This window comes from Erithacus rubecula (assembly GCF_903797595.1).
Source record: "Erithacus rubecula genome assembly, chromosome: 4".
In the NCBI taxonomy this organism is placed as follows: Eukaryota; Metazoa; Chordata; class Aves; order Passeriformes; family Muscicapidae; genus Erithacus; species Erithacus rubecula.
The window spans coordinates 54004763-54028402 of NC_136686.1; the positions used below are offsets into that span (position 1 = coordinate 54004763).

The following is a 23640-nucleotide window of genomic DNA, read 5'->3' on the forward strand; positions in this document are numbered from 1 at the left end:
AGACTTCTTTCAGACTTTGCCAGACTTCCTGGCATGATATGATTGAAGAAATTTTTATCACTAACTTTCAAGTTCCTACTTGCCTTGTCTTCTAAAGTGTAAAAACTGTGACAGTTATCTAAAAGATGGGCCTTATATAGGGTTGAACTCCCCAGCTGCTTTTCAAAAAAGTACTCACTTTAAATCACAGCTTTACCACAAAAATAAATGGAGGGTGGGCCAGCAGTATGCTGATCTGTATTCTCAAGACACACTTCTTTGGTATAACACAGAAGCATGCAATAAATATTTAAAAAAACAAACAAAATCAAAGCTAACCCAAAACAATGAATTCCACCTACAGATGGCTCCACTTGCAATAGTGGAGAGAGCAGTACAACAAATAACAAGAAGCTGCAAGTTTAAGGAAATATAATCCAATCATAGTTGCTCTAACATCAGTAAGAAAACTCTAATATTAGGAAAAATAGGAAGATGATTGCAATCTGACACCTACAGATTTAGTAAAAAAAAATTTTTATGAAATGGCAATTGCCAATTTTTTTAGTTCCTATCTTATGCCACAAAAGATTAAAAATTTAATTTAATTCTGTATTTCACAGGAAAGCCAGTCATGTACATCTTTAAGAAAAGAATTTTCTTAAATTAATTTAAACAGTGGTACACTGCAGCTATTACTACCAGGCATCAGAAATCATTAGGTCTGAAAAAATCCTCTGTCCAACACTTATTTTAATCTTTGAAAAAGTGTTTGCTTCTTCCATAATTGCTCTTACAGGTTTTCTCCACAGCCAACTTTTCTTAATCCCTTTAGGTACTTTTTCTTAAAGCTTGTAAATCACAGATCAAAAAATGCAACAACGGTTGCTACACTTTCAATGAAAATATGATAATTGGGAATTATAATGTTTTGAAACATTCATTTACACAGGTAAAGTGACAGATTTCAGACTCAGAGCATAGAAACTCCATATGTAGATGCTACTCTGAAAAAAAAGTAACAGAATTTCCTTTCTTTGAAGATCACTTAAAAATTTAAAAAATTAGAAAGACAAATAGGCCTTAAAATTTCAGGCATTAAGGGAGGTTGGTGGGATTTTTCACTTTGCTTTAAACAGACACTCATAAGAGACTATGAGCAATTAATACTATTACTCAAAATACTGATTTTTCTCTCACATACAAAGCTAAAAATAACAGGCAATTAAGCAGCTGGATATATTTAAGATAATCTTAATGTCTCTTTTTCACTTCTGACAGCTATTGTTAACAACAGACAGAGAATTCTAACTTTAATTAGGCTTACTCCACTGCAAATAGAAGCCTTTTTTAAAATTCTCCACAAAAAAAGTGTTTTAGTTGAATTACATTAATTTTCTCCTGAAAGATAGTGAAGCTGAAGTATATCCCACTTTGTCAATTAATGCATTCTTACGATTTAAGTATCAATTCTGTTACTACTCTGTATCTGTAATCAAGCTGAAGAAGGCACTTTATCACAGCCCACACTTTATTCAAGCTAGAATATGTGTCAGTTCAGAAGAACAAGAAATTTCATTTTGCAGTTTATGTAGTTATTTGTGTGCACAGATCTTCATGAAATTAATTTTGTTTCAGAGGAGGTCACAAAGATTACTGGAGTTACTTTCTCATTACATCCTATTGCATCAATATGATATGACACTAAACACTTTGATTACTAAGAACTACAAATGTACTTTTTTTTTAAAAAAGTAAGATTATAGAAAACATGACAGAATTAACAATTAAAAAGTCTACATATGAAAAGCAAAGGAAGGGGACAAAGCCCAAGCCTACTGGATGCAAAAATGCATTAAACATTTCAGATGAACTAGTCTTACTAGTTCAGAAACCTGACAATGTGTTAGAGTGAAATAAAAATTGAAACAGAGAACTGATTTTGTAAAACTGAACTGTCTATAGTAAATCAAGGTCATTCAAGACAGTACTAGAAAGCAAAATAATAGAAAAGCAGGTTGCCATATCCCGAATCTGTTTGTTAAATTCCCTAACCTGCTAAGCAAAAAGTAAATGTCATTCAAAAATCCTTAACATGAGCATGCGTTATTACACAGCTAAAGCAGTCTCAGTGCTACATGGCACTAAACAAACTTTTGCTTCTCCCTTCTTCCCTGACATGCTCTTATCCCCACATCAGCACTCATATTCTTCTCTGATCCTCAAGATGAGTGCAGAAAGTTAAATAATTCAGTTTATTACAGGCCTAATTTACAGCCAGTTTAACTGTGCCCAAGGAAAACCAATGCAGACCAAAAAGAGAAGACAGGAATGCACATTTTGGGTTGGAAAAGAAAAAGCAAAGCCACCTGTTTTGACAGCAGACAGCCCTGTTTCAGCTGTGTCATCTAAGTACACAACAAACAAACCCTTTTCTGACCCACTAAACCTAATCTGGAAACACTCAAATATGTGGCTCCAGTGTGAAGTTTAAGGAACAAAGAAGTGAAGTTAGAACAGGCAGGGTACAGTGACCTCTTGAAAGAACAAAGGGGATCTGAAAGATTCTATAGCACATAAGAATCCAGTTTACACTGTCCCAAGTCCTCACAGGAAATCAAATACATTAATGAGCAAAATACATGCAGCAATACAATACTACACAGTTACTTGTAGGCATAAGCTCAGCTGCTCTCAAGGTTACTGTATTCTAAAATATGCCATAATTGAGTTGGTGCAATTAGCCAAAAATCCACTAACTAAACTCACCAACTAAAGAAGCAAATCACCTCATTTTATCAAAATCTAGAGACCACTTATGCAAACAGGTCCAGTCATATAGTTGATACTATATGAGTTGACAGAAACTTCCAGTAGGTTAGGCAACTAGGGAAAAACAGTAGGGAATAAACTCTACCACCAGCAAATCACACACAAACTGTAACTGAGTAAAGCTTAACTAAACATGACTTTTTTACTATTGTAATTACACTGAAAAATAATCCTGAAATTTAATACTTTATAAGTCTAAGACAGAACAAAGTGGCCAATACAGAATGAGTCCACTGCAACTAAAAAAGTTTCCAACAAATCATGCTAAAAGATAAAGATGAATCTGTCCATGAAAATAAGTAAAATAAATATCAAACACAAAATAAAAGGATCAGAAGATTAATAAGAATTTATAGTTCACTAGTTGTATCAATCAATTTTCTCCCTTATACAAGTTCTGCCAACATATTTGCCCTTCTCCATGCTCCCTTATTCCCTATACCCTCACAAACTAAGCATGAGATGTCCTCTTAATATTATCCCTTAGTTCTGTTTGGAATGTCTCCAGGTATCTTGCTTTATTTGATAGGCCTGAAAAAATAATATTATCTATTAATAAAGAAAATTGCTCAGACAATTTGAATAATTCATTTTTTTCTTAAGTGAGACATACATAAAAACAAATTAACAATTTCAAAGTATAATCTGTCCAAGTGCTTCAAAAGCATGCTTTTTAAAGCACTAAAATTCAGGTCCATATTCTTATTGTCTTTGTTTCCATGTAATTTACCTGAAGGAACTTCAGATTTTTTTCAAAAACTACAACTCCAAAATATTTAAACTAATGGAAAACATTTCCAACTGCTTTCCCACTGTAGTCAACATCAGTCCTGCCTCACAGCAGAGAAGTACCAATCCTTCTGTGTGTGGACTCACAGGTTTTTGCTTATTTCTGAACCATTTGCATGAGCTAAAGCAGGAATCATCAATTTGTAAAACCAAATTCAAATACTGTCTAATCTTATTCTCCCTCTCTCCATCTGTAGCAAGTACAAAAATACTTTCACTGACAACAGATTGGCACAGGAACAGGGGGAAAGTGGGGCAACATATTCCTAGAAAATGAAAAGGTGAGCAGTGGATATCTCAAAGCAAGCTAAGATAATGCTGAACAGCTTCTATGCCATGTTAGAGTTATATATTTATAACTGTATTATATATATAACTGTATGTAAATATATTCTCAGGTGTACATATACCAAGTGTTCAATAATATATGAAAGCAAACAGTGAAGCAAAAAAAACAAACTGATGGGCAATTAAAAATATTCAGGTCACCAAGTGGCTCATGTGTATTGCAGCTTTTTCAGAGGAATGCATATGACATTGTCTGGACTTATGTAGAAGATTTAAGTGGCTTTTCAGTATTTTCAGTCTTGAATTTGATGGTTTTATGCAGATTTCTTCCATTCTTTGCTCACCCAAATAATACAGATAACAGTACTCCATTTAATTATCAAAGAACATTCCATGGAATATTGCTCATGTTTATGATAACTTGAGTCAACTTTCCTGGTATCATGAGTACTACTATGAAATTCTGAAAATATTAAGAAACAGCATTGAAATATACCCTTGTACATGGAAACTACATTACTAGCAATTTGCATTAAGGAGAAAAAAAAGAGTGTGATTAAATGGAACTTGTGCTATGGAATTTTGTTTGACAGAAAAGTTATTTAAATTACTGTCAATAGTTTTTCATAAAATTTTACAAGGATTTTAAAAAAGCAGTTCTATTCTTAATACTTTTACAACTTGCAGGAAAACATTAAATATCAATTATGCTTCATGTCCCTGCTTTTATGCAAATTCATTTTGTATTTCATAAATCATCAAAAAATATGCAAATAAAAACATTTTAACACAATATTGTGCAAAACCTTTTATTTATTTAAACAAAGAAAAGCATGAAAACAATAGAAGTTTATTACAAAGTTTAATGTCAAAATTAAAAGAAAAGTTGAAGAGCATACTACAATTGCAAATAAAAGCTTTGTTTGTCTCTCAAACTGAAGAAATCTTTCATATTCCCAAACCTCAGTTCTGGGAAGTCTTTCAGAATTTCTTCCCTGGTAAACCAGATGGAGAAACTTGAAGGGGCCTGGGAGAAGGAGAAGCATCCAGTTAATCCAGTTATACCTCTTTGTTATAGTTTATAAAAACAATTTGTCATCCCTCAATTTCAGTCAGTCTCTTCTAAATAACTAGAAATATGTTATATCTTTTCCACTTTCTCAACTCAAAACCTCAATGTTCATAATTCTACAAGGACTAGCAAATTGGTAGCACTGGGATAAAAACAAAGGTGTAGATATTTAGACAGCAGGATAAATTACTACAAATTAATATATTGTAGGAATCAAGGCTTAAGCTTGGTCTTGTAAAGGAAATAATGCATGCTGAACAAAATTTTACCTTATAACCCTGTAAGTATGAAGAAAAGCAGCTCCCTAAAGTCAGTGGGTTAATACTCTCTGCTCTCTGGCTTGCTGTCACATCAGTCAGTTTTATGTACATTTCAAACAGTTATTTAATCCACAAAAATTACAACTCTCCTGAAAAACAAAATCTCTGCTTAACTAACAATTTTTCATATTTTATAAACAAATACTGAGGAATTACCTCAGATACAGCCATGATAAAATGCTCCAAAACTTTACTTTATTATACAGTGAAGATAACCATTTTTGATACAGTATTCAAACTGTGGTAAATAACCCAAAATTAATAGCTTAAAATACAATTATTCACTGTTGAAAAGGGGGAAGGGAAGACAAAGATGAAACTGCATACCAGTTATAAGGGCAGGAAGACTTCCTGTGGGGGATGGAAAAAGCTTTATACAAAGGAGTTATAGACAGATTAAGGCATTTTCAAGACCAAAGAACCTTTCTTTACTCATAGCAAAAGTAGTCAGGGAATAAATCCTATCCCATTTCCACTAAGATTTGGGTCTAGATCAATTATCTCATAAAGTCATAGCAGCATCAATTTACAAAACACTAAGTAACAGAAGTTTCATTTAATGCCATCTACAAAAGGATTTAAGATGACAAGAAAAAAAAAAAATACTTACAAAGATAAGATCTCTCTTTTCAAAGTTCTCAGTTCATGAGTTCTTGTAAGCATCATCGACTTGTCCCAGGCTCCTCTATTTCAAGACTGCCGACAATATCAAAATCGTTGTTCCAGTCTTCAGCAGCCTCATTTTTCTTGTCATTCTTTATCCAACATTAAATGACCAAGTGCTGCAATAATTAATTTTCTGCCCTTCAGTTCCTACTAACTGTTAATTTTCCCTTGATCCAATACTCTAGGCATCTTAGCAATAATCTGACATGCATCCTTATCATGGTGGGACTTCTCTGACCCTTTCATTTCTTTGGATGGTGAACAAATCCAGGTCCTCTTTGGGGTTTACATATAAACACAAGCCCAGTGAACGACGATGTACTGGAATGTCAGATAAAGTGAAGTGTAGGTGAGTGAGAGACCACAAGTAATTGCACAGCACAATTCAACACTAGGAAACAATGTGGTTATATTCTGTAGTTCTCTACAGGAACTCAAGGCAAGAGGAAGGTGTATAAAGAACACATCTAAGGCAGCTTGAAATAAATAGGACTTGCAACCCAGAGCAAAATTTCCTTGCCTCCATTAAGTCTACAAACAGTCACGTTGTATATCTTATCCCATTAACAAAACCCCTCTGATGCATCTGCAGGGATGAGATTCATTTTGACACAAACTAATATGCTACAAACATGGAGGGCTTCCAGGATAAGTGCTCTGGCATTAATCAGCATTTGTTCTGACAGCATATGTTACAACACTACTATGTCATGCAGGAGGTTAGAAGTAAACCCAGAATAGTTTTCCCACACCTCCAGTGTTTGGATTTCTAAAGAGGCTGTTAAAAAAATAATAATGACAAAATAAGATTAAATACCTCTAACATTTTTCATGAGGAAGAAAAATTTTTAAAATGTTGAGAATAACACACACAATCATCTGGTATAAGAAACCTAAGGTTTAAAAATCATCTTCCTCCTAATTTAGACCAGAAAATCAAAACTGAAATTACTGTATTCCAGCAGGGGCCACTATCCACCTGCTCTGAAATTTTCTTTAATTATGGTTTTTCCTCTCATGCCTTGCTTTGACAAGTAAGTTTTATTTAGCTGAAAATGTTACAGCATTCTGCTTTTATTGCAAACTGGAAACTAATGAGACGTTACCAGATTACACTTTCATCATACTGATGGAAAGTTTGAATGAATGTCCTGAACATTTAACATACTCAATTTCTACATTCAATAACTCAATATATTCTAAATGTATGAAACTGTGTGCTAAAATCGGGTACCTCAATCCACACTAAATCATCAAAACATCTATGACTTCAGCCTTTATATACAGAACCAAAAACCTACTTTATGGCATTTAGATTTGAATGAAGTAAATTAGCATTTTCATCTGTGTCATTTGTATCTTCAGAAGTTCTTCAATAACACTTTTCCAAACAGTTTGCAGATGTCTTTAGCAGAGCAAAAAGACTCCCATCACTAAAATAACTATGTCACACACTTGTTAAGGTTATGCAAGATTAAGGGCTCTCTCAATTGTCATAAAGCTAAATTAAATATGGCTTTCCTCCCACCAAAATATTTGACAGAACTGCAAATGTGTTTAAAAATTAGCAGGTGTATCACCAGATGACCTAATCAGCACAGATTTATAACTAATGGCATTTTTAATCATAAGAATTTATTATTAGTACTTAATTTTTTAGGACTTTATTTACCTACAGAAAGAACCTAAAATAGAAGTATTATCACTTTCAACTGTATAAATTAGGATCCAAGTGACTTAGAACTGCGGCAAAAAAGTTTTCAGTTAAATTAAGAAAATTACAAAAACCAATAGTGAAAATATTGCAATAAATAAATTTGTTTAATGTACAAACCAATATTCATGTAAAACCAAGAAATGAGATCTAGAGCAAAACTCTGAGATAAATACAGAATGTTACTGAAGCAAATAAAAAAATACACGAACAGTGTAAACATTTTTATAGGAAAATTCTGCAATTCTGTGTTTATTTCTACATAAATTATTAAATCCCAGTTCACGGTGTTAGCTTTGAATTCTATAATTTTATTACAGGATTTTTAATTCATAAATGCAGCATCCCCATTTAATTTATTCATTCTAACTTGAGTGCATCACTCACTGTAACTTTAAACATATTAGAAAGATTCAAATCAAAAAGCTATTTAAAGAAAAATCTTTGGAAGTGTTTATATGTCTCATGTGGAAATAACTGCTGTTATAACTTAACCATGACCACAACTATACTGAAAGAAAACCAAACCTTCATTTTGCTATTTTTCTTATGATATAGATAGTAGTTTTTAAATGAGCTTTCAGAATACAGTTTTCTGGGCTTCATACATTTCCCTCAACTATCTTTTATGGCTCAAAGTTTTCACATTTTGTCTTTCTTCCCCAAACACTTAAAAGAACAGCTATGCTTTCCAATATGACAATCCTGACAAAGTGGCAAATACATTAACAATCATCTGGATCTCCAAATGGAAGTTGGTGGTAAAGACAAACTTATTTACCATTTTAATTAAATGGCCTATTTAACATGGAATATCAATTCTCTAATCACATCTCATTTGAACTTCTTATTTCAATTAGCAACTCTAAAGTCTACTAGAGGCCCTACTGCTCTAGGATCATTAAGAACATTTTCATGATCTGTCAAATGAGGGAGTAAAAGGCAGAAACTGCAAATACTCTCAGGAGTAGGCCTTTACCCTATTTAGGAGATGATTAGGGAGAAAGCAGCAGTAGTTCTCATTAGTTGCTTAGCAATGAAACGTCCCCCTCTGAAACAAGAAATGAACAAAGCAACAGAGGTGTTGCCACGCAAATGAGTAAATGGATAGTCTATCATCCACTCAAGGATAATCTGTCCTTCATTAAAACTAATCAGTCTGGATTAATGCACCCATGGATATCTTGCACAGACCAGGTAGGAAGAATCCACTGCATGCAGCCTCACTGAAGTAGCCACACAATACATTGCTCAATTTTACAAACACAACACCTAAATTTTCACTGGATGTATGATAAACACAAGTACAAGGAAAACAGTTTTAATTCAAACCAGATTAACGTTTACATTTTTACTGTTAAACCTTACCTTTCATATCAATAGTTACACCCAAGTTATTAATGATTTATTGTTATTAACTCAATGCTTATAACAACTTAAATCTTAAATTTACAGATTTGTATTTAACCCATATCTAAGTTGTTTATGTTTTCAAAAATATATTCACACATAAAGCCACAAACTCAACACAAATTGAGTTGCTGATAGTACCATTGTTACTAATGTTGTACGTCTCAGAAGAGCGGAGTTCTTAACCAGAGAAATTTGATTACTGTTGTCTTAATTTTCAGACTCTAATTCCAGGATGCCATTATTTCAGTCATAGATGTAGCTTAATAAGTTCCCTTCATTTCAATTTCCCTACAACGGATTTAAAAATATCCATGTTTCATAGGACACTTTTTTTGTTTTGGTGGGTTTTTTTCCTGCAGGGCAGGCATTTTTTGTTTTGCTTTTGTTTTGCTTTTGTTTTGCTTCTGATGTCTGGTTCATATGTAAAATATAAATTTTGCAAAAAGCCATAAATTAGAAGAGACAGGGAAAACATAACAGTGAACACTTCTTAAGAAGAAATCAAGATGATTCCTGAACTTCACTAACTACCTAAAATCTGATTGCTTCTCAGTATAAATTTAAAGCTATACAGATTTATAATTACAAACATTTATGATAAAATTAATGTATCAAATTATGCTTTGATTAGCTCATCCAAACTGTTAGATTAAAATGAAGATGTTCAAAACCAATCCTAATTTATAATTCAGTATTAAGGCAAATCTTACCTATGTATTCGCAAATGAAGACTACAAAAAATGGTGTAACAAGATCATTTATGCCCTGAACATATCCACTGGCTGGATGACGTATTGCCCAGATAAACAAAATTCTTTCAAAGATCTGAAAAAGAATTAAAGAAGCCATCAACTTAATTTAACAAGTGATAAGCACATTTTAAACAAGACACTTGTAAGTTATCATAATATTATGGAATTATAGAATACCCTGAGTTGAAAGGGACCTATCAGGATCACTGAGTCCAACTCCTGGCCCTCTGCAGGACAGCCCAGGAATCACTCCATGTGCCTGAGAGCTTTTTCCAAACACTTTTTGAACTCTGACAGGCTGGTGCTGTCATCATTTCCCTGAGGAGCTTATTTCAGTGTTCGACCACCCTGAGTGAAAAACCTTTTCAACCTAAACCTCCCCAGCTCAGCTTTGTGCCATTTCTTTGAGTCCTGCCACTGGTAATCAGAATGAAGAGATTGGTACCTGCCCATCTGCTTATCCTCATGAGGATAAATTTAATATCATGGAGTTAAGTAGTATTAAAAAAAAAGGGCATACAAAAGCATAAATGAACACTGATATTCATAATCAACTCCCAGTGCTATGTAAGCTTCTCAGTTCTTCAAAAGGAAGCACTTTCAGGATATTAGCACATGTTAAAACCAATCTAGTATATAATTCAGTTACAGTAGTTAATATAAAGTAGCTCTTATTCATTGGAGCTTTTCCAGTAATATAAAATTCCTCTTTTCTCAAGGGAAAGAAATATTAAATGATTTTCCCATAATTTTTCATCTCTTTGAAAGAGGTATACTACTAATGCAATACTCTATTTATCCCTAAGTAACAGAAAGAAGGACTTGACATAGTTTAGATTTTCTAATAACATGCCCATTAAAAGAGATTCCACAACAGTTAAGCTTGCCTAACACTGCAGTCATTTTTAAGTAATTAAAGGTCTCAGCATAAAGGACTCACATCTTGGTGCTTGAAATTCCCATCACAGGCTTACACATAAGTTACCTGAAGCCAAAATATATTTGCTTTGAAAACAACCTTTTACTTTGAAAACAAGTCTCAAATGACATCTATCCTTCTCCTACAGGCTTTCTTTTGAGAGTCAATTGTCCTCCAGGTTTGATGTTTCCCTGGCTGAAAACTCACAGAACAGTGAAGACACTCAACAGTAAACACAAAAAGTTTTGGTGGGCACTGAAAACTAAGCCTTAAGACAGCTTATATCTCATCCATTGCAACCACAACTAAGATTCAGGTTTTGCTCAGTGTGATTTCAGAGATTAGGCAAAAAGCAAAGTATTCATTAGCAAATCCTCCATAGAAGCTCTTGTTTCCATTAGCCAAGGTGCTTACTCCTTCAGCTACAACTTCTCTGTACTAGTCTTGTCACCTCATGCATTTTAACAAGAATATTAAACCAAACAAACCAACCTCTGTCCTTTAAGCAGCAGCTAGCAGTGTTTCACTGTCTATCAATAACTGTATAAAGACTTTACACTCAGCCATTGACAACATGCTTTTACATCTTACATAATCATACCCTGATGCAATTAGTTGTTTATGTAATATTTTCAGTATTACTGGAAAACTGCCAACCTGGCAAGGTGAGTTAACTCACAGCCACTGCCTGCTTCTGTCCATTGCCACTTCTACTTTCAGCAACAGTAGTTTCTCAGTATTGTCAGGGTTATCATTCTGCATTTCACTTCTGAAAAAGGACATGTTCAACATACTGCAGACACAAACAACTTTCTTAAAAAACATATCAGAATGAACTGGCTAGAGAAACCTATTGAAGTAGCAATTGCAGAATGTAGAACATGGTTATGTACTAGGCTAAATAAAAAACTCATGGTGTGATGGGGCTACAAAATATGCACATTCAAAAACCAACCAAAAAACACAGCAATTCAGTAAGAACAGCCAACCAAAATGCCTACTGCAGAAACTATAAACATAGTGTTTCTTCATGAAGGCATGTCTGAAGTCAAACAATTCACAAATTTATAGCACCAACCTTTCATTTCCTCAGAACCTGATAAGATACACAGTTTGCACTGCAAATTGAGAGACCTCTGTATTTCAAAATGTTTTTAAAATCCAGGTATGAAGGGGGTGGGGTTTGCATTTGATGGGTGGAGGGTGGTGTTCTATTTCTGAGCAGGAAGCCCCACTTACTGATGGCACATCAGCTTTAATATCCCTAAATACTTCCAATCAGAAATTCAACTACATACTGAAATAGCATTTTCAATTTCCTACCCATTTTCATAAAGTTTCATTTACTGTTCTGAATTAAAAAAAAAAAAAAAAAAAGAGCTAAAAACCTGAACAGCAGACTGATTTAAGTTTCTATACAACACTCATGACTATGTTCAAATAGGACTCATTAAAAAGGTCACTTTCCCAAAAGGATCCCTTCTTGATTTCCAAACCAGCAACAAAAAGTGGAATTATTTTTCTACTATGAACCACTACATCTCAAGAGATGTCATTACCAATCTATTATTCTCTTTTGAATTTGACTCTCATTCATAATTACAGCAAGAATTATATTCGTATATATAAAGAAAAGAATCCATCAGCTTAAATGAAGATTTGAATTACTTGTGGGTTTTGCCACCTCAGAGGAACTTCAAAACCTCCAAAGCCTTAATTCAAAAGCTTTTGAAAACTTGCCTTTTATTTTCTAAGTAGAGGAAGGAAAGAAAAAAAAAAACAGAGGAGGGAAAGAAAAATAAAAAGAAGGGAGGACAAAATTATAAATTATTTTACATTGTGAAATTTTTATGAGATTATTATGTGTAATATGCAAGCATAGGTGGGAAACACACAACCATGTGCTTTCCATTTCAACAAAATTCAGCTTAAGATAAAGCAAGAAAAGATAATAAATTAGACCAGTACATGTTAGCTAATCAAATTTATTACAACTAAATAATAAGTAGTCTTTAATATAACTTGACTGCACTACATGAAAGACCACCTCCAGTTCCTCTGTTCTCCTCTTTCAGGGACACTATTAAGTCATTTTTAGTCCTTTAAATCCTTTCTCCAACATTACCTTCCCCTTACTCAGGATCCATATAACTCCCATAAAAAATAAACACTTGAACCTGATTTAAAAAAAAAAAATTAGCAATTTCCACATATCAGATTCAAGACATCTTTTTCTGAATTGCAGCATTTTATTACAGACCAAACTCTGAGTTCAGATAAGAAATGAAAACAGCCTTATTAAGTCTAATTAAAAGTTCTATGGCAACAGAGACTCTGATACCACCAAGGACAGTAAAAATCTTGGTGGAACAGCAGCATTTGGAAATTTAAGTCAGGAGACTGTGAGGTTTAGACATGTGCTGTCTTTCTGAAGCTTTAACCAGTGCTTTTTAACCAGTGCTTCTGTCAATAACAGTCTCTTCACCTCACTCTACGTGAGATTCTTCCCTGTAGTGATATCCTTACTCTAAATCTTTGCAGAATCAGTAATAGATACAAAACTCACCATAATATCCACCACAAAGGTTTTGCACAGTGTCATCCCTTAAAATCTGTCTTTGAGCCTTACTCCGATTTCCTGTGCCTCTTTATAGCCCTTGCAATCTCACCTTAAAATGAGGGATTGTTGCTCACCAGAGACCAGCATCATTTTCTCTCTCTCTGGAAGAGTCACCTCTGGGAACAACACACCCTATCTGCAAGAGCCCTTGGGAGTAGGGAGGATCCCTGTGGGGCTGAGGGAATCAGTGGTGCTATGGTAGGTCTCCAGAAATTGAGAAAGCAAGAGAAAGAAACACTGGAGAAATTGGGTGTTATGATTCTTTCCAGCTGTTTTGTACAATGGCATTAAGCAAGTAGGGTTTGTTTAAGATTATAGACAGAGTAAAAGACAGATGCAAGCCCATTCTCCCAGCAGTCCACTGATCTGTACTAATTTCTTTAATAGTTTATTTCTTACTGGTATTGTTTACTTCTTGTCCCTTGATTTTACTTATACTACTCCTCAATTCAACCCTAGAACAGCCCAGGTAAAACACCACTGTGTAGAAAGCAGGTCCTCTAGGTCCCCTTTCCTGGGGAAAGCCCTAAATTTATAGGCTTTTCTTTTGAAACACTGCATCAGGTTAGTTCTTCAAACCAATTCTCCAACGTGTGGAAGAGCACTGCCATTAAACAAATAACTGGAACAACAGAAAACCAAATGAAAGCTAGTTCTGCTTTTAAGCTCTCATAATGAGTACAAGATTATGTTCTACTTAGATCTATAATTGTATCAACAGAAGCCACATGGTAATACTTTGAAAGTCTAACTAGAACTATTAGAAAGGAGAGTAAGGTGAAGAATTAAACTAAATACTTGAAAGAAGTTATGACCTACATACTTCAAAATGAAAAGTCCCAATGAAATTCAACTCGCCAACAAGATAGGCCAACAATATATATATATAGTATATATTTGATTAATATACTTACCATTAATCACATTTAATCATATTATTATATACTTACACTAATTTTATCATTAAATAGTAGCATAACAATTTAAATGGGGCAATTTAAATAGTGTAGTCAACATACAAAACTTGCAAGGAAGCAAAATCAGATAAGGCATTCAAACCAGTTGTGCTACAAATTCAAAAAGGAGAATATCCCAAGCAGAACATTTGAAGAACTTCCAGACCTTAAGTGATTTTGACAAATACATGGAACCACTAACGACTACTCTCTGGATTACTTAAAAAAACACAGTATTAACAAAATATATAAAAAGGAAAAAAAGGGGAAAAAACAAACTTCAAGGGCACAAGACCACAATAAAAACTGACAGATTCAATACAGGAAATTAATGAGGTGCCTTTGCTTTTATTACTCACACTTACACTGCTATTCCTAGCCTTTACTTATATATCCTCATTTTTTTTATTTCTTTAAGGTAGTTCTGAAGTCAAAAGAGCAAGTGTAATCAAGTTAATTATTAATCAAACTCTGATATCAGATTAATTAATAAAATGTTTTCTCCAACAAAAAGAAAATATATCATTCTTACCTCTGTTACTTTGGGCTGAAGTCTTAAAACTTCAGGACTCATGCGTGGTATATCTATATGTATCTAATTAGACAAAGAAGAAAACTGTAAAAGGAACCAACAGCACACTTTCTAAACAACATAACACTTAAAATAATTATATTGGTTTACACTATTAGTTGTAATCCCATTGTATCATTACTTTTGGGATACCACGGATTTGTACAGTAATTAAAAACATACAGCCAAGTCTTTTTTTAATTTTTCAATGAAGCAATCTTTAAAAACACATACATTTATAGTCACAATATAGGATTCTTACATGACATTTTAATTATTTGCAAATTATAATTATATATTACCTCAGGGTAATTATGAGTAAATACTTTACTTCTGTAAAGTAATATTCAACTGCCACTATCACAGAATCATTTAGGCAGGAAAAGACCTGTAAGATCATCAAGATGAAATTCCAAAGGTAAAAGAGTTTAGCACATATTTTAATGCCTTGGACAATCAAGAAGAGCACAAAAATACCAGTATTTCTAAAATTTTTATTCCCAACTTCATAAAGGAGTTTTATGCAACAGAGTGCTCAATTGATGATTTTGGTTTCCACTCACAAGCCTTATGTTAGTGGTACTATATGCTTCTTACTACTAAAGATTAGTCTTGAAGCTGAAAGAAAGAACTTCACTCCTCCTGTCCTAAGGAAGTCTAAAGTATCATTCCTTAGTGTAACAAACTACTCATTTCAATACAAAACTTTAAGAAAAGCTATCTGCTTATTCTGGGTGAGCATGAAAACTAGACATCCCTATGTTCATAGCACATCATATATAGCCTCAACTTCTTCAGCAGAAGTTTAGAGCCAGTAAGACACAGTCACTGTTGTACTTTCCCTCTCCATCTTCACTCATTTGAAAGAGGGTCTGAGCAGGAGATGAAAGACTTGAAAATCTGACTATTTTTAAACAGAAAAACATGGCAACACTAACACTGACATTAAAGGAAATCCACTATTTCAAATTTCAGATCAAAACTACTTCATATTTTTGCTTCTAAAGTTTAGGAAAATTATTAGAGGGTTGTCTATCTGGTAAGATTAAAGAAACAGGAAAAACAGCAGCAAAGTTCAAAAATAATCTCTAAGTCCTTTAAGAAGTGTTCTGTAGATAAAAGTCAATTCAATAGGTGTTTTACCTGTCTGTAGGTATCTTGGTGGTTTTCATCATTTCTGGAATCATAGTATTGTTCAACAAATGCAAAATACTCTTTGCGTTTTCTTTGTAAAGTGCTTTCTCTCCGGTCCACATTTGCAGGAAGATAGCCCTGAAAAACCAGTGCCATGAAAAGGATGTTACTCTGCCTTACAACAAGCACTGCAGGTATTTGATTACACATGGCAAGAGATCTAACAAACTGATGCAGCACCATAAGCTCCCACACAAATCTAAATAATCCTTTACTAAACTATTTTTTTAATCACTCCAATTGGTACAAAAGTTCAGAAATAAACATCTTATAGAAATAGCTGCCTTTTTTTTTTTTTTTTTTCCTACAAAATGCAATAAAAAATACTAAGATGGTGTTGACTCTCTAGGAGAAAAGCTTCACTAAATAAGTTCAGATAAATTTAATACCATGTGCATTGCTTAATTTCTATGTGGCTAGTATTGGAGCAATTTTGCTACATTTTTAAACAACGTGTATTGACTCAGTTGCCTTCAAGTAGGAATTTATATAAATTAGCAAGGGAGGCTTACATTCAATATTAGGAAAAACTTCTTCACAGAAAGGATTATCAAGCATTGGAACAGGATGCCTGAGGAAGTGGCTGAGTCACCATCCCTGGAGGCATTTAAAAGATGTACAGATGTGGCCCTTAGGAACACAGTTTAGTGGTAGACTGGGCAGTGCTGGGTTTATGGTCGGACAAAACAACCTTAAAGATCCTTTCCAACCTATTGTTTCCAATCACAATTCTATGATTCATTGAAAATGTTATTCCTGTACACTTCAATTACTCAGTTTATAATGACAACAGAATAAGTACAGACCATACTACATTTCAGATATCATAAGAGGTACTTTCTTTAGCAAAATTAATTCCTTTAAGATATACAGACTTGTGTCTGATTCAAAGTACTTTAAATCCTACCAGCTGCATTTTTGCCTAAAGACTTTGTCTGACATTTAATATCTCGTTCCAGTGTTTTGTGTTAAATATTGAATTCTGCTGCCCATTTATTCTCAACAGTTGTGGTTTCTTCCCTGTAGGATATCTTAGTTGGTTGCATTAGAAAATAATTCATTTTTTATATCAAACATGATTGTTCAAAGGACACAAGTCTTTTTGCCATTATTCAGTTTCAAAGACTAAACTAATTTTTCAATTCAACATGTCGTGTTTCCTGTTCACTTTATAAATTACTTTTTAAAGTTGGGAAGGTTTGAAATGTATCAGCAGCGAATAAATTGGTGGAGAGTTTAATCCACTTATTCAGTAATTTTCTCCAAAGGTTTTTGCAAACATATCTTTACTTTTGTTACTCAAAAGAGAAGAGAGCCTATATAGTTCTTCTTTCTGTTTAGGTACAGTGTACTTAACATTTTTGCTATATTTTAAAAAGTAATCATGTGTTTTCCTTTAATATATTGTTACCAGTAGACATGCATAATATCAACAGAGAATTATATTGAAAAACTGTCTTCATCAAACACTTGTTAACATTATCAACCAGCTGACTAAAACAAATATCTCAAGTCATCAATGTTTTAAATCACATTTATGCCAGTTTTACAAACAAGACAATCATCATCTGACTCAGATACCACCAAGTATAATCAGTTCCGTGAAAGAAATGAAGTTTGGGCTTTTTTTAAAAAGACTTTTGAATATTTTTGGAACAAACATACACTAAAACCATAACTATATTTTGGTTTCTTGAGTTTTTTGGCTGTTTTTTAGTATTGCAACTCATCTCCAATCAAAATATCAGTTGATTTTTAGGAACACTTCTTCCCCCAGGAGTTCCTGGTGCATTGTATAGAATCATAAAATGGTTTGTGTTAGTAAGGACACTAAAGATCATTTACTTCCAACACCCCTTCCACTAGACCAGGTTCCTCAGAGCTCCATGCAACCTGACTTTAAACACTTCCAGGGATTACCATTATTACTACCCCTTACCTGGGACATTAACAGTAGATCACTATTAGGTTACCATCAGAAAAAAAAGCATATGACCATAAAAACTGAAAGCACTTCTCTTCCCCTCTTGGGAAAAAAAGATGAAAAAAAATGTTGCCTTATAGTATGGAAAAGTAATGATTACTAAATGACTCATTTTTGGGTTTCCAAATCATACTAAATGAGGACCACATAATAGGAAAGAAATCACAGCAGTACTTACTTAATAAAAAGCTAAGAATTTTCAAAATACTGCAATCTGGAGGTAGAAAAAAAACAAACAAGCTAGAGTTTTGTAGATCTCTTACTAAAAAAAAATCCACTTAATTGCTAAAATTTTAAAAAAGCCTCTGAAAGAAGGTTTTTGCAGAGGTATGGCAAGATGAAGCTGCAAATTGAAGATAAGTAGATCCTGAACTGGAGTTCTTAAAGCAACAGAACAAGAGAACAGGAGTTCACTTAGGCATTTTTCTAGAACCAGAATACTATATCAAAACCAACTTATGGAATTAAGTTAAAGCTCCTGGAAGCCTATGCTCTGACTAAAAAGCAAGAGGAGTCAGTTCATTTCATATTTTTATAATTTGCATAATTCCAACTCTCTAAACCTCAGTATCAGTCTTCTGATTCAGAAATTAAAAATACTTATGTTTTTGCTTACTATGTCTCAAAGTCAACTTTGAGTTAGCCATAATTTTCTTTACTTTTAGTATTTTAAAACAGACATCCTAAACTTAAGGAGAAAAAAAATTACTTTTTTACTACGAAATTCTCATACAACTTTGGAAGCAGAACTTAAGTTGTAAGCTCCAAGTTTAATTTCAATTACAGCAGGATATTTGAATATCCACCATTAAGTTGCATCTGCATTTAGCATTAGAAGGAACTAAGCTGCAAATTTAGTAGAACTCATCAACAAGAGTCTCTTTCAGTCATTGGAAATCAGTGTCAATCTGAAGTAAGTACTTTGCATTCCCTACAGAATTATTCTATAAAAAGCAAAGCTATTTAAGTCTACTCTCTGAAAAATTCGATAGTGCTGAACTGGTGTATGTGTATAATTCAGAATTTTAAACAGTTCTTAAATGCAAGAAGATTTGCTGAGAAAGTGTCTTTCACAGCCTCTGGAGAGCAGACATCACAAGAGTTCTGCTTCTTTTTAATAGAAATATCCCCATAAACCTTCTCCCAATCACAAGCAGACAAACAACAGCTAAAACGCTTAACTGTTTGTCATCACAAGCATCATAGCTGAAAAGATTGACATGAAAAATACCTCTATGGACAATAAACTGTATTTTTGCAGAAGAACCTTTTTAAACACAGTGCAAACACCAAGATGAAAAAAATTCTGTTCTGTAACACCAAACTGAGTGAATCACATATTCCCACAAGCTTCTCTCTGATGCCCAACTGAAACACCTCCATGGTACTTCAGACAACTTACTCTCAAGCTACAGCTATTGCAAAACCCTCTGGCCATAGGGAAAGTCTGAGTGCTCAGCCACCAAAAACTCACACCACAAAAAAGTGATCAGCTTTTTAATGAAGTTATCTCTCTGAACTACCTCACAGGTCTGACATCAGGAGAGCCAATGCCACAACTTAATTGACACAGTGGCTCAGAGTTGTTCATCATAAAGCTCTATAGAAGAATCAGCCAAAAAACCTATAGATGCTATCACTGCATTTCCTCACTAGTGTTAATCCTTTCTTGCAGTTACTTTAATGTGAAGTCAGAATGAAGCCTTTCATAGAACGCTGATGGTCTTTGCTTCCCCTACTGCATGTCCATTTTCAAGAAAACTGTTAAGAATGTACTTGTCTCTGAACTCTCCAGCATTCCATCAAAACTGGTTGAAAGAAGCCACTGTTATCACAAGCCTTTCTTTCATAGAAAGTCAGGCTGAAAAATAAAGAGACACAGCTGGCATGATTTACTACTACTTCTCATCCCCCCTACTTTCAATTTGATAGATTAATCTTGAAATTGAGTAAAAGAACAACTTCTATTACAATTCAGCACAAAACAAATTTCCAACCATCACTGATGGATTACAATTCATGCAAAATCATTTGCAAAGCTTGAAAAAGCTATTAGTACCAAATGAAGAGGAAGAATAATAAAAAAAACCACATAACTTACTGAAAGAAGCTTCCACGCAATTGGACGAACCCGTTTGGGAATGCCAGACCAACTCAATTTTCGCAATTCATCTGTTAAAACACAATGGTTTCATGAGAAGCAAGGAAGTGCTTACAGCAATGGTCTTCTTACAAAATGCAGTGAATACAGAAATATAGGGCAGTCCTAATGAATCAATAAAATACTGGATAGCTGCTATCCATAAGGACACCTATGGTAATAGGTACTGAGTGTGATAAGGTAACTCTCTGGAATATTTCTCAGCATTACATTTTGGTACACATGACTTATATTGTCTCAGTTGGCAACTTACTAGTAAATGTATTGTTCTTCCAAGTATTTTTGAGATACATATGAAAGGAATACAATGTATCAAAGCAGGTATAAACGCTTGCAATATTATTAAGATCTAAACAAAATAAGCAGCAGCAGCATATGCTTTCAGAAAACCTTAAGAAGTTCACAGTACTTCTGCAAACTAAATATGCATGAATGGAGGAAGCACAAAACCATGTTTATACACATAACCCCAAGAAATTTCACAGTTCACAATAAATTTCTCCCTTATCCTTCATCTCAAGAAGTTAAGAGGCATTGGAAGAATAAAAAATCACCAAAGGATCAGTAACATTAGAAAAATATGACACTACTAGAGTTCAGTGTGAACCAAAGTCTCAAAGAAACAATGAAAGCAGAACTTGTACAGACTATAAATACAGATTAAAAGAGAAATTCAAAAAGTCACAGACTGGCACAACAAAAACACTTTGTTATGAGTATGCTGTCACTGCAAACACAAGGACTCAATAGTAAAAAGATGCAATAAGCATCTGAAATTAGTTTAATTCATTGCCATACTGCAGCTGTGATCATCCTGCCCAACAGGAACCCCAGACAGCACTAGTTACATCACTTAACCTTGTTTCCCATTTTTCATCTTCTTTTTCCAGCATACTGCTACTTCCTTTTCTCTGCCCCTATTTAACAAACCACTCCAATTATTTCTTCCCTTCAGTGTCCCAGCTTTGCTACTACTATACCCGAATTTGGTATTTCTGAAATGATTACCAGGCACTGTTGGTCCTGTAAGGCTGCACTTACCCTAAGTGATCCCAGTGCTTCTTTCCATGCACTGGCACTGATTGGGCACCTCTCACACAATTCCCCCCTACATTGTGAAATCCAGACATATCATAGAGTACAATCTACAACTTGTGTCAGCTTCTCACACCATGGTTTGCAACATGCAGCAATTTTTCACATCACCTACACTAGTTCACACCCCAGGGAATTTGTTCAGCCTCCAAGCAGCTTCAGAAGCTTCCAGCCCTTACCACTCCTGCTACAAGCTTCAATTCCACCCATGATTTGATGCCCCACAACACTAAGCAGTACAGAACAGTATCACTGGTCATATTCTAAAAGCCAGAAAGGCAGGAACTGGTCAGAAGAAGTAAAGGCAAAGGAAACATATAATATGAACAAGAGTAGAAAAACAGTACTTTGCATAATTTGTGAACAAAAACAATTTTTAAAAAAGAGACAATATCTGCCTTAACTAAACAATCTACAATTTTTATATTTATTTCCCTTCTACCCCAAAGCATGACAGTTCCAGTTGGTTTAATATCAGTGAAAGCCCCAAGTCTTCAAAAGCAAAATCTCCAACTGTGTATCTTCTGCTCTACTCCTCCTAGTGCAGTATTTATGAACAAATATGCTTTACTGGGTCTATCTACTTGTGTTCAGGCTGAAGAGAAATCAATCCTGTGCATTAGTTTATTACTTCCTTACACAATCATTTGGCTCAAGTTTCATGTTTTGGCTGCCTTTGCACACAATCATAATTTACAAACTATGTAATTAGGATATGAATAAAACAGAAAATATTTTTGCAAAGATATTAAAAAACCTGCAACTCCGCAATTACTTTTATTATCTTCTAGTAACACAATTGTCCATTCTCAACTCCATACCCACCAAACCACTCCAATCTTCCACCTTTCCATTTTTTTGTTCCACCCTTGACTCAATAGGAACCCATGCCCGAACAACCATATCAACCTCTAACAACCAATGTAAAGAAAAAAACAAAAGTCTAAAAAAAGGAAAATACGCAGATCGACTGTCACAATCAGAAATGTGAAGCATGTGATTAAATGAGTGACAGATCATCCCAAATCACCCAATACAAAAATTCCATTTACTTTCAAGTAACTCATTTAAGGCCAAAGATAGGAAACATACAAGCAAATTGGAACACAGCTTATTTTCCCTCCCTCTCCTCCTGATGCTATTCTGCAATGACTATATGTTTTCTATCACGTATTCCAAACTATAACACATGCTACAGGAGTGGGTTCAAGAGGACTGCTCTTTCTGGGAGGAAATCTCAGCACTGGATATGGAAGTAAAAACCAAAGATAAATGATCTTTTTTTTTTTTTTATGTAACACTTATTAACAGATATATATAACAGATTAAATTATATGTTATTATATAACAGATTCTCTATTTAATCATCATGTAGGATTTCGGAGTGAATACATTCCTGCATTCTTCCACGCTTAATACAAATAATTACTTATGTTGCTTTGCCACTGCCTTATCCTATCTGGGAGCTCTTTTTACATCTAGATTATCTGCTGGGCCTACAAATATTTGGCTATGTTCCTTCTCCCAATATACTTGAGAAAAACTAGTTTAAAGATAGTTTTTATATGTTTCTAAGTTGTTTCTCAAACTCTTTTAGAAATGCTTCCACTCATTTGGCCTGACAGGATTCATATTCTGCTCTGCTCTCCTTATTTGACACAGAACTTTACCTTTTGGATTGTATTTAATAACCTTCTATCATATTTAATAACCTCCTCTGCTCTGTTGTCATGCCATCCTTCTGAACTTTCTCAAGGCTTTAGTTTCTAGTTTTGCTTTCGTAAGTGGTACAGTAATTGCTTTCAGGACCGAGAACTGTTAGACAGATGATTGCACATCTGAGAGATAAGCCAATTCCATCATAAACCATTAGCCCTGGGTATGTGAGAATTCTGTTTCTTCACACTGACTGCTGTCCTATATCACAGTCTTCCAAAATTCCAGGATCTCAGAATAGTGAAAAAAAATCAGAAAAAATTCTGGCCCTAACTTTTCACTACAGTGAGCTTAACTACTATTTTGCCAGTGACAAAGAGCAGACATTAAAACTCAAAGAGATTAAGAATTCTTATCAGAAGAATTCTTATCAGGTGTAGTAGCAACCCCCAAAAGCACACTGTCTGACCCTTGCATGACATTATTGTTAAAGCATCAACTCACATTATGCTTTCCTCTGATGGTTCATCACCAAAACAAGAATCAAGAAAACAAAGGACCCTGCCCTTTCCAACAACAATTACAACAGCAGGACAAAAGTTGCTTCTGGAAGACTTAGACTAACATTACTATAACATGAAACAAAAATGCTTCTGGTG

General features: G+C 34.1%; 1 protein-coding gene across 1 annotated transcript in view; it reads right to left on the reverse strand.

The window, feature by feature from the left end:
* The window catches only part of TBC1D22A (TBC1 domain family member 22A), a 135763-nt gene that overhangs the window by 95411 nt on the left and 16712 nt on the right, over positions 1-23640 (reverse strand). Inside the window, exons 5-8 of the mRNA XM_079303965.1 lie at positions 20171-20241; positions 16035-16163; positions 14853-14915; positions 9784-9898 (exon numbers count right to left, since the gene is read on the reverse strand). Coding sequence (XP_079160091.1) covers positions 9784-9898; positions 14853-14915; positions 16035-16163; positions 20171-20241 — 378 coding nt within the window. The remainder of the gene's footprint in view (positions 1-9783; positions 9899-14852; positions 14916-16034; positions 16164-20170; positions 20242-23640) is intronic.